This window comes from Protopterus annectens, chromosome 5.part0, assembly GCF_019279795.1.
Source record: "Protopterus annectens isolate FY-2018-M chromosome 5.part0, PAN1.0, whole genome shotgun sequence".
In the NCBI taxonomy this organism is placed as follows: Eukaryota; Metazoa; Chordata; order Ceratodontiformes; family Protopteridae; genus Protopterus; species Protopterus annectens.
Window position 1 is genome coordinate 905,857,869 of NC_056735.1, and position 12,396 is coordinate 905,870,264.

Consider the following 12,396-nt stretch of genomic DNA (forward strand, 5'->3'; position numbering starts at 1 on the left):
AGCAAGTTTTGAATGTTATTTTGGAAGCTAGGAGGCCTAGTACAAGGAAAGTGTACGCAGACAAATGGAAGAGATTTTTGTTTTGGAGTGCAGCAAAAGATTTTGATGTTTCTGAGCCTAATTTGTGTGTGGCTCTTCAATATCTTACTGAGTTACTAGACAAAGGTTTGTCTTTCTCTTCTATTAAAGTTCATGCTGCAGCAATTTCAGCTCACTATGATTGCAACCCACCATTGTTTTCTCATCCTTTGTTCAAGCAATTTCTTAGAGGGGCAAAGAATATAAGACCCCCAGAAGAGCTCCTACTCCTGCTTGGGATCTCAATTTTGTGTTGGAGAAACTCACTCTACAACCTTTTGAGCCTGCAGCTACTGCTGAGTTGAAATATTTATCATGGAAGACTGCTTTTTGTTGGCCATTACCTCTGCAAGAAGGGTTTCTGAATTACAGGCCCTTATGGCGGTTGAGCCTTTCTTGATTTTCCATAAGGATAGGGTATCATTACGAACTAATACTTCCTTTATGCCTAAGGTGGTTTCTAGTGTGGCTTTAAACCAAACTATTCATTTGCCTACTTTTTATGCAAATCCCCAAAATAAAGGGGAAAAGATTTTGCACACTTTAGATGTCCACAGGCAGTTGCGTTATTATTTGGACAGAACTAAAGGGTTCAGGCAGTCTCAGCAGTTGTTTGTTTCTTTTGCTTTGAGTTCTCAGGGCAAGCCTGTGTCAAAACAAACTATTTCTAAGTGGATTGGGTTTTGCATTGCTTTCTGTTATTCCCATCATGGCAAGGAGATTCCAGCTGGGATTAGGCCTCATTCCACTAGGGCTACTGCCACTTCAACAGCTTTTTTGAGGGGAGTGGCAACCAAGGATATTTTGGAGGCAGCTACTTGGAGTTCTGTGCATACTTTCTCTAGGCATTATCACCTGCCACTTTACTCTAAGTCCAGGGCTGGTTTTGCCACTGCTGTTTTGCAGGGCATTTTGGCAGCTCCGGCTTCCTTGTAGTTAGCCATCCTCCCTTACCTCTGCTTTGGGATTCTAACCAAGTGTAAGGACTGCAGCAATGTGAGATGAAGAACATAGTACAGTTTTGTACCTACCATAAATGTAGATGTTCGAAGATCCACATTGCTGCAGTCCAATTTACCCTCCCTCCTTCCCCTCTGTAGTTAGAGGTGGTTGTGTGGGTTGGGTTGTACATATTGTGTATATTGTATATATTGTACATATAGTTAGTGCAAGGATGGTTGGTTGGTTGTTTGCTGTCTTTTGGTTTTGACCTTTATTTTTAGGGTCTTCTGACATCTGGGGCAAGAAAAGACTGAGGATATGACGTCGGTCATGCGCATTTGTACCCTGACGTCCTGATGTCAGTCAAATGCGCCCTGACCGACGTCAGCCTTATACTTTGATATTCGGGCCGACCGAGGACAGCGGACTACCCAAGTGTAAGGACTGCAGCAATGTGGATCTTCGAACATCTACATTTATGGTAGGTACAAAACTGTACTATCTATTTAAGGAGCTATATATATGGGTAGATCCAGCTTTGAAATTTTTTCTAATCATGTCAACCAATTGGTTAATGATAGTTATAGAAGCGTAGGATGTATAAAACGATTTAGAAAGTCCAGCAAATCAGAAATAAGGAAGTCATTATTTGTTAGTTACATTCGACCCAAACTTGAGTATGGAATTACAGTATAGAAACCTTATAAGAAAACAAGCATGAGTAAACTGGAAAGAGTACGGTGGATATATATCAAGAGCATCTGTGGATGTGGAAATTTACGTTATTGTGAAAGACTAAATATCTGGACCTGTACAGTGTCTCGTATAGATATTTAAGAGGAGACCTTACTCAGGTGTATAGGGCATTTAGAGACAGCAACCTCTGGGAATGTTTGGAGTTATCAAAATGTAGTAGAGAATCATCAGACAATCTATGTAGAAGATTCTGTAGGAATGAGAAGTGTACTTAATTGATTCTCTTGAGAGAGAGCTGTTGATGCATGGAATAGACTACCAAATTACATTAGCACAAGCACTAGTTTTGATATTTTTAAGAACAGCCTGGACACTTATTATGTGCACAACTGTTTTGGTATAGTGGCAAGCTGGAAGGGCATTAATGCACGTGCTTGAAATATTTGTACGTGTGTATGTTTATGTTTTCGAGAGTTGAACATTTAACTTCCCTGCATTCATCACATGTTTCTTAAAGAAGGCCTTCTGCACTCTCACTGTTTACTGCTAACCTCTTTTCTGTTTTCCCCTTGATCTTTCTGATGGATTTTGATACTGTCTTCTTAGTCTTTGCATAACCTTCTCAAAGATCCAAACTCTTGTCTTTCCAGTCCCAGTATTTCTCTTACTTTTCTCTTAAGCCTTTTTATATTGTTCTGCATTTTTAATTCTGCATTATTTCATGTTAATTAACATTAAACATTGTCGTGTATGTGTGAAAATGAGCAATTTAGTGAATAATCTTGCTTTTTAATCATCTAGCATGGCACTGTGCACAAGTAATATTGTTAGCTGAATATGCGTGCTTACATGATACTGTTTTCTTTTCCAGGATACTTCAGAATGGACATTGGATTATCCCCCTCTGTTTGCTTGGTTTGAATACCTGCTTTCACAGATTGGCAGGTATTTTGATAAGGAAATGCTGGCAGTTCAAAACCTGAATTATGGAAGCACGGCTACCATCATCTTTCAAAGGCTCACTGTCATCTTTACAGATATTCTCTTCATGTATGCAGCTAGAGAGTAAGTCCTATTCATATTTTAGGATTCTTGGTATCCCTTTTTAAAATTACAAACACTGGGAATGGTTTTCGAAGTTCAATACATATTCTAAAAGTTAAATGGTACAATTTTTATACATCACTTTATGGTCTAGGCAGACATCAGTCAAAATAGAAAAATCTAGAGTTTATTAGCAATGGCACTTCTTTTAGCCAACTTATCCTGCTCTGTTTGGTTTCGTACTATGCTTTTGCACAGCTCATTCTGTGATTGTGTGTAGCTCCATTGTCATATTGTTGTTATGCTGACTTGGTTGGATGGAATGTTCTAACCTTTATAGCACCCACATCTTGGGACACTCTAGAATGTTAGTGCTGCTGGATACTTCTTAAAAAAAGGCTGGCCATCTATTTTTCCTAACCTGCCCTCACCCAGTTAGCAGTTTTCATATATTCTCATATTTTATGTAGCTCTTTTAAGTACTTTAGTAGGTAAAATAAATAAGTTTTTTTTTTAAATGTTTGCTTTATATATCCATATGCACTGCTTTGCTTATGGAAATGCTTGTCTAATTTTCTTCACATTGTTCTCACAGGACTTTTGGGGCAGTTCTTGTAATATGCAGGTTGTGCCAGTGTCTCCAGCCACTTGATTACTGCCATCCTAAACTGCATCATCCAAATGAGGCCATACCCTCAAGATGTCCTGGTTATTATCCCTGGCTCATTGCATGTTTCTTTTATCTTTAATCACTGTCTCATCACAGTTTCACTGTGTACATGTGGTCAGAAGTTGTAACCTGTATTCTTTTATCTTATCTGCAGGTCCCTGATGGTAATGTTTCAGATTTATTTTGTATTTAGTCCTAGTTCTAATAGATTTGAGTAATCTGCCACATTTTACGTTTCTTCACGGAGGACTAACCAGTCAAATGGGAATTTTACAAAATTTTAACCATAGCCAAGTATTTTATATGGTGAACAAAGCACCACCACCACTCTTATATGCATACCTCACAACTGTCTCTGATTTTGATTCACATTTTTGTCTCTGCCCGTCTTAATCTCTCCCAAAACTGGTGACTTTTAGAGAAAAGGTGGAGAATTACACTTAATAAATAATGGAATTAATTAGAGTTATAGACTTTTTTCCTTCAGAAAAAGTATATTAATTCACATTCTGTTATTCTGTCAGTGTTTCAAGTTAATAGCACTAATATTTCAAGTGTCCCTGATTATTTCTGGATTTGCCAGTGATTCTATTGAGATTTGTCCCCGATTTGTTGAGAGCTATGTCTCAGAGTACAGAAGACAACACTGTGCAATCCCTTCTTATATGACAGATTGTGAAATTGTCAGGCCTTTGTAGACAGTTACAGATAACAACTGGTAAAATTCAGTGATTATTTGTGTAGATTCTGGCTAATGTGCTTTGACAAATCTTCTGCTGCTCTGTAAATTGACTTTTTCATTTGCATCAAAGCTTATCTGTGGTTAAGCATTCTTTCTACTTCATCAGAATAATTCTAAACACTGAAAGTTGTTCTTCATATTAGTCACTGCTGCAGCCTAACCTATATGGGTTATATCCTGTCAAGATATAACAACTGGCTAGCTTTCAAAGCTTCAGGGCACCTTCCATGCAGCCAGACTGTAAAGTGTCTTGAGCTGAGCTGACTTAAAAGACAAGTTTGGGCGCAAAGCCCTTCAGAGCTTTACTGCCGCCAAAGAGTAGACTCCTCTTAGGCTTTTGATGATTTGACTGTTGGATTGTGCTTTCCTTAGCTGGGAAAATAAGTTCCTTTTGGAGAAAAAACTTCCATTTTCTTATTTTTTACTAATGTTTTATTACTTTCCTCTTCAGGAAAGTTATTTTAAAGCCAGGAGTGTTGTGTTCTAATAGATTAACACGAGACTGTAATGTAATGTTAAATAGAACACTCGTTTCTCAGTTTAAAAGTGGTGTTATCTAACTGATAAAATATTTTCTGTGAGGAAATTGTGTTTATTTTAAGGTTGTGGGTCTGCCATAGTGTTTGAAAGTACTTTTTATTGATTTTTTCTGTCAAAAAAAAACCTGAGTCAGTCCCAGTAAACTACTCCTATCCAAAGAAAATTGAGGAGTAGTAAATACATGCTTGATTTTCTGTTTCTTTTTGACAAAAAATGGGGCCAACCATGATGCTAATGGCAGCAGCTGCCTTCCAGGGATGGGCACAGCATTCTGATACAACAGGGGAAACCTTCCTTGTTCCCTCTCCCATGACTGATAAGAGTGGCTCTCCCTTGCCTAGTGAGGGGCCCGCAATAGCTACAGAGTACGTGGTTAACCTCTGGTCCATAGTGGCTATAGGTGCTACACCAGGTGGATCTGGGGTAAAAGATGAGTGGTCTGCGATACAGCAAATGGCCACAACGGAGTCACTCTCCTGTAACTGAAGTAAATTGCTAGCCTGCTGTGGTGGCAAAGTATGTTTGCTTCTTTATCTTTTTGTGGCTGGAAGGAGGACTGACCGTGAGGGTGACAGTCTGTTCCATGGTCAAAACAAAAATGGTGCCTCTATTCCGAGGAAAACAAACAATAATGCCAGTAAAACTACCAGTTCACAAAAGTTACTTTTTGACAGAAAAAAAACACAGTAAAAGTACTTTCAAACACTATGGCAGACCCACTGCTTGTACTGTTCCCACAATTTTCATTTTTTGCTATGTAATTTGATCCTACCCTTTTCTAAAAATCCTAATTCCAGTTGTTTTATCTCTGTTACTATATTTGCTACTTTTAGAACATCAGACTTCTGTCACTTCAAAGGAATACTTCAAAGGTTTAGGTCTCATGACATCTGTGATTCTCATGATACCCCTGACAAGACTCCACTTGAGTAATTTACACTGGTATCTGAAATCTCTTTTGTCCTAGCATCAACACCCTTTATCGTGTGATATGTCAGTACTGGTATTTCTCAGAAGAGAAATCACTTGGTGGAAACAACACATATCTGTAAATCAAGGTCTCCCCTTGTGTCTCTGCTCCAGAGCAGTCAGTCACCACAGATGCTTCAGACTTTGCTTGGGGAGCAGTTTTATGAGACATAAAAGTGCAGGGGGTGTGGGATACAGACAGTACCACAGTGATGTAGTACATCAACAAGCAAGGGGGAACTAGCTTGCACCGCCTTTGCAAACTAGCCATGTTAGCTTGAGATATAGCTTCACAGCACAGTCGCACTCTACAGGCTTCCTACATTCTGTCAGAGTAAAACTGAATGGCAGACAAGTTGAGCATGACCAAGTTAGAACCTCAAAAATGGAAACTAGACCCAGGGATCTTCCAAGATTTGATCCATCTGTGGTGAGTTCACCAGACAGACCTTTTTACCTCCTGTCTGAACAATCAACTGGCAAATTCTGTTCCAGGACTCTATGCAAAAAGGCATGGAAGACAGATGCCTTTTCTTTTCCTTGGACAGGAATGTCCTTGTATGCCTTTCCGCCCTTTCCAGTAATATCCAGGGCACTTCTGAAGATTCAGAAGGAATCCACCAAAATCATTCTGGTGACTCCCTTCTCGCCTAGGCAACTGTGGTTCTCTCTTCTTTGGGAAATGGCCAGGAGACATGAACAGGGGTATTTGATACATCCTGACATCAGTCATCTTCAGTTGACTGCCTGGATGATAGGGTCTTAATTCCTTTTAGACACCTGTTTTCTGAGGACATGCAGCAGGCACTAATAGAGGCAAGACAGCCTGCTTACTAGAAAGTCATATATTAGCAAATGGAAAAGGTTTTCTAGTTGGTGCCAACAACATAACCAGCACCCATTCAGGGCTAGTTGTTTTCTGGTTTTACAGTATTTGCGTGAATTACTATCCTATGGCCTTTCTTATTCCTTTATCAAGGTTCATTTATTGGCCATTTCAGCATGTCTGTCCATGGGTCCTCCTCTTTCAAGGCTGTCACATGTCAAAATGTTCTTGAAAGAGGTTTTACATAAGAGGCCTCCAAGTAAACCAGTGGCCACTGCTTTGGATCTTAATTTAGTGTTAGAGAAACTAACACTTGCTCCATTTGAACCAACTAATCTGGCTGATTTTGGGTTCTTAACATGAAAAGCAGTTTTATTGTTTACTCTGCCCTCTGCAAGAAAGGTATCTGAGTTGCAGGCTCTTGTGGTGAGTCATCCCTACCTCATTGTCCACAAGGACAGGGTTTCTGTTAGAATTAATCCTTCTTTTATGTCCAAAGTGGCATCTGAGTTTAAATCAAACTGTACATCTCCCCGTTTTCTTTTCTGAACCTAAAAATGAGACAAGAATAAGAAGAAGGGACAACCTGTGTCAAAACAAACTATTTCTAAATAGATTTGTCGTGGTGAGTATAACAAATGGTAATAACCTTTTGTTATACTCACCATGACATATCCATTCCAGACAGGGCTAAGGCCCACTCTACAAGGACCTTGGCTTTTTCTGTGGCTTTTGGAAAAAGTTGGGTTCTAGAAGTATTCTGGAAGCTGCTACTGGATCCTGTCTACATACTTTTACAAAGCACTATATGCTGGATTCCTTCCCTAGGTCTAGATCATGTTTTGCTAGGACCATTTTCCGTGGGCTCCTGGACCCTTCTACTTCCACCTTCCAAATGTATAGCTAGCTGTGGTAATCTACCTATATAGTTAAACTATTGTAGTAGTGATCAATATGAAGAACATAGTACAGTTGTATAAGCTGAACTTACCATAACAGTAGATGTTTGAATGATCACTGCTGCAGTAGCTACTCCTTCCCTTCATAGCCCTTGTCTTTTGATGAGTTTTTTATGCCAAGATGTGGACATTTATTTTTTGTTATTCCTTGTTATTTCTAGCCTTGCCCTTTCAGGGCTCAGCCTCCTTTTCTCTGTTGGCAGGAAAGCTGTGAAGGGCTTCGCACCCATACTTGTCTTTTAGTCAGCTCAGCTTGAGCTGCTTAACAGTTTGGGTGTGTGTAGGTGCTCTGAAACTTTAGGACCTGGCTGGCTATTATATCCTTGGCAGTATATAATCCATACTGCTAAGGCTGCTGCAGTAGCGATCCTTTGAACATGTACTGTTATGGTAAGTTCATCTTACAGAACTGTATTTTCTTTTACAGAATCAGTGCACAGAATCAGCATTCTCATTATGTATTCTTGCCAACACGTATGGTCAATAAGGTAATGCAATTTAAGAACCAGGTGGCAGAATTACCAAATGCTACAACAAGACAGTATCTCAGAACTCTAGAGTTTGTGGGCATGTATTATAATGGTTCTTTTGGCAAGAAGTCACACAAGAAAAGTTCAAAGGCTACAAATGTATGAAACCAAGGCAGGGATTCTCTGGAACAAATAGCTCTAAAATTATCCACTATTTCAGGAGATCTAATATTGTAGGCTTAAGCATGTAATTATTCACTAGGAATACATTTGATACATTGAATGCAAATATTGTTAATGACATCACATTCCTTATATAATGTGTAGACAGCACATGTAGAAATCTCAGTCAGACTGGCTGAGAGTTAACTGACTGCCACCTGATTTCCCATTCACAATTTCCTGCTAACCAAGCTCAACCTGGCCAACGTAAACATAACCATTGCTGTGCTATAATGCTTGTATGGAAGGGTTCATGTACTGGTTTTGAAACTTTATGCCATTTAATACATTAGTGTTAGCTGGCATCTTCGAGTGTTTGAAAGTAAAGATTTATGCAAAAAGGTAAATGAATACTCTAAAGATAACTTTAAAACATGTTATTTTTCAGTTTTACAGATTATCATCCTAGCTTTTGGCTATTGCTGTAGCCTATATTTGTAAAGTTGCCTTTTGCTTTTTATGCCACTTTCATATCATATCTCCTTGTTTGGCACACAATCATAACTGCAAAAAAGTTCTAGTTTTGCATATTGCTCATAGCTGTGTAAAATAACTGTCACACTCATTGCAAAGCTCTGCAGTTCTACATAAATATTAATCTTTTATACATATTTTGATGTGTTGTTTCATCAGTACTGTCTTGCATTAAACCATGTAATATGTACTTGCTGGTGTTTCAAGGCAGGATGTTGTACATTGGCATGCAATCTGTTTTCTGTTTTTTCCTAGATGCTGTAGGTGCATACCTGAAAAGAAAGATGGAAAGGAGCTTTTTAAGAGACCAGCATTTGTTCTTGCTGTGCTGCTGTTATGGAACTTTGGCTTGCTTATTGTGGACCGTATCCTTTTATTCTATAATCAAGGTTAAAATGCAAGCGGATTAAAGATGACAGTTCTTAAGTTTAAAACATTAAAGGAGAGGCACAACCAGATTGATTGTTTTGGTATGCTTTCCCAGAAGAAATGAGAAACTTTTTGTGATTTTCTTTTGTAAGCAGATGTATGTGACACCTTTTTCCTCACCATTTTTTTTGCAACATTACTACATGTTAATATCTTGTGTATGGACCAAACAAGGGAGTCAGAATTGCTGCTGACTAATATCCTCCTCAACAAAATCTTTCTGAAAGAGAAGTATTACAGCAGTTAATGCTTTGAAACTTAATAATTTTACCTTAATACTGGCATCTGATAAGAATTTTTGAGCAGTAGCCACATCATGTCTTGAGCCTCCATCATATCTTTATTTTGCTAAACTTAGGTATGACATCAAGCTGTTTATAATGTTAATGCAAGGTCTTTTTATTGAAAAGGAATTTATCCTTCACCTTGAAGCAAAGCAGGTCACCACAGACATTCTACATATCAAGGGTGTGCAACAGTCGGTAGACTGCAAACTTTGTAAAAGTTGTGATGCCCATGCACTGTCCCAGTAATCAAGGAGCCTCAATCCTCACCACTAGCACCAGTGAGGAGCATCCACATTGGGAATATAACAAGTACACACACAGTAAAATACAATTTCCATTAAGAGCACACAGAGATCACAGTTAGTCTGGGGATGGTTTCTCACTTTCTCTCCAGATCCCCAATAAGACTCCCCACTGGCACAGCTGTAGGGTTCAGATCTCAGCCGAGTAGTGAAGCCAAAACCTCCAATACCCTCTCTGTCCAACCAGTGCTTCGTGTCCCTGCCCCAGTAGCTGACACACACACACCCTTTGAGATATGAGTTATATACAAACACACAGATACTCCTGGGGAAATCTGGCACAGGTTCACCAGCTATGCCCCCTTCTGCCCAGAATATAAGGTAGAAATCAGTGCCACCAACTACTCTTCATAGGTTCATAGGTAGATACTAGGCTATCTGCCCTAGGGCATTTATAAGCCTAGCCAGAGTGTATTTGGCTTCCGCCTCCCTATTAGATTAGCCTACTGTGCCTCTGTAAAGTAGGTCACAGAAGGTACCCTTTTAAGATTAGTTTACTGTGCCTCTGTCTAGCAGGGACACTGGGGAGATCCCAGGGGTGAATTTGCGATTTCCCATCCACGCGTCCAAATTTTGCTTGAAGAGGGTCAGCGAGGGGCTATGTCTAACATGAATTTGGATTCTATTCCAGAGTGAGGGAAGCCTCTGGGAAATGAATCTGTCCCTGCAGCATGTCCTATTTATTTTTGTGTTGAGGTTTAGGTCCCTGGAGCGTGTAGCTCTAAGGGACTTAGATTTTTTGAGGTGGAGCATGTCCATTAATTCTGGGTTTGACATGGCTTTGTACATCAGGCATAGATCGCCTCTGAGTAGGCGGTAAGCAACTGAGTAGAGTTGGAGTTTCTTTAGTCGAGCTGCATAGGACATCTGTTTGTAGCCCATGATCCTCTTGGTGAGGTACTTTTGGGGTCTCTCCAGTTGCTGCAGGTGTCGGGTAAGGTACATCCCTAAAGGGGCATTGTATTCAGTTATGGGCCTGATGAGTGACGAGTAGAGGGGCACAATGACCTCTCTTGATCTCGATGCGAACCCTTTCGTGATAAGGTGGGCTATATAGAATGTCTTTCTAACCACTTTGGCAACGTGATTATCAAAGGAGAGATTACTATCTACGTTGGTCCCCAAATCTCTAATTACTTCTTCCGTACTTAATGGATTACCACCTATGTAGTAATTTGTGGGCACCTTGTTTTTCCCAAAGGGGATGACTATGCACTTTTTAGCATTTAGCTTGAGGCCGTGGCTCTGGCACCAAGCATCCGTCTCTGTGAGACCCTTTTGGAGGATGCTTGTGTCAGCTGGAGATTCGATTATCGCCCCCAGTTTGCAGTCATCTGCGAACTTTGTCAGCCATAATCCCCCTGTGTTAGCCTGAACCTCAGAGAAGTATATACTGAACAAGAGAGGTCCCAGAACTGAGCCCTGTGGGATGCCACTTGTAACTGGTTTGGATTCGGACATGGCACCTGCGATTCTGACCATGTGGGTTCTATCTCTGAGCCAGTTTGCAACCCATCTTGTGATATAGGGGCTTATCAGCTATTAATAAGGCCCTTCCCAAAGGATGACCAATTTTACTGTGTAATGTTATTATTATCCAATTAGTAAGTGTGAGGAACAGCAAGGCTATTGGAGTGGCTTTGTACAGTATCACCAAATACATGCAAGTGCGCTAAGAGCATAACGTATCTCTACACAAAACAGCCACAGTTTAAAGGTTTAAAAATATAATCATAAATAATAAAAAACATAAGACAATACTCGTTATTTTATTTATTTAATTATCATTTGTTAACCGGGAAAGTCCAACTTGGAACAAAGCCAATTTTCAGCGGAGGCCTGGGAAGAAATGCTCCAGATGCATGTCTTTGTAATGTGGGAGGAAACCGGAGCACCCGGAGGAAACCCACACGAACGCAGGGAGGACATGCAGACTCCACACAGAAGGCACCCCAGCCGAGATTCAAACTGGAGAACCTCTTGCTGTGAGGCAGCAACTCTACCGCTGCACCACTGCGCCATCCATGACCATTAGTCATGTCATTATGTCCATTAGTTCAACACAATGACAATAGAGAGTTCAGAAGTCACAGGAAATACTTTAAAACAACATTAGGATAGTGTGACATAAACATAGAAAATAGCTAGACCAATCTTACAGAGCAAAGCAAGTGCTGTTAAGTTGTTGTCAGCTTCAGAACAAAATACAAAATTCTATACTTTCTTTCTGAGATAGTCCTTAAATTGATAATACACATTACTGCTGAGTCATCTCAGATTACATTGTTCTTGTCACTTCTCTGATATAGTTCCCAGACACAAAATTTAACATTTCTTTTTGATCTGCACCTGTCAGGAAGCCACAGCAATAAAAGACACATTACATGTGAAACCTGGTAGTTATCTATATGGTGCATCTATCTCTATTAGACGGTGCAGTGGTAGCGCTGTCACCTCACAGCAAAAGGTTCCCCGGTTCAATTCTTGGCTGGGGTGCCTCCTGTGTGGAGTCTGCATGTCTTCCCTGCATTTGTGTGGGTTTTCTCCGGGTGCTCCAGTTTCCTCCCAGTTTACAAAGACATGCATCTGGAGCATTTTTCCCCAGGCCTCTGCTGAAAATTAGCTCTTTCCAAGTCGGACTTTCCCGGTTAACAAATGTTAAATAAAAAATAAATAAATAAAATCTCTGTCTTAGGACAATAGAAAGAATTTCCAGTTGCAGACATCCTGTCTCTGAGCTTGAGAT

General features: G+C 40.0%; 1 protein-coding gene across 2 annotated transcripts in view; it reads left to right on the plus strand.

Annotated features, from left to right (window-relative positions):
• ALG8 (ALG8 alpha-1,3-glucosyltransferase) overlaps positions 1-12,396 on the plus strand; it is a 625,276-nt gene that overhangs the window by 93,223 nt on the left and 519,657 nt on the right. For both annotated transcript variants that reach the window (XM_044072699.1, XM_044072700.1), the window contains 2 exons: positions 2,588-2,781; positions 8,888-8,997. In XM_044072699.1, coding sequence (XP_043928634.1) covers positions 2,588-2,781; positions 8,888-8,997 — 304 coding nt within the window. The remainder of the gene's footprint in view (positions 1-2,587; positions 2,782-8,887; positions 8,998-12,396) is intronic.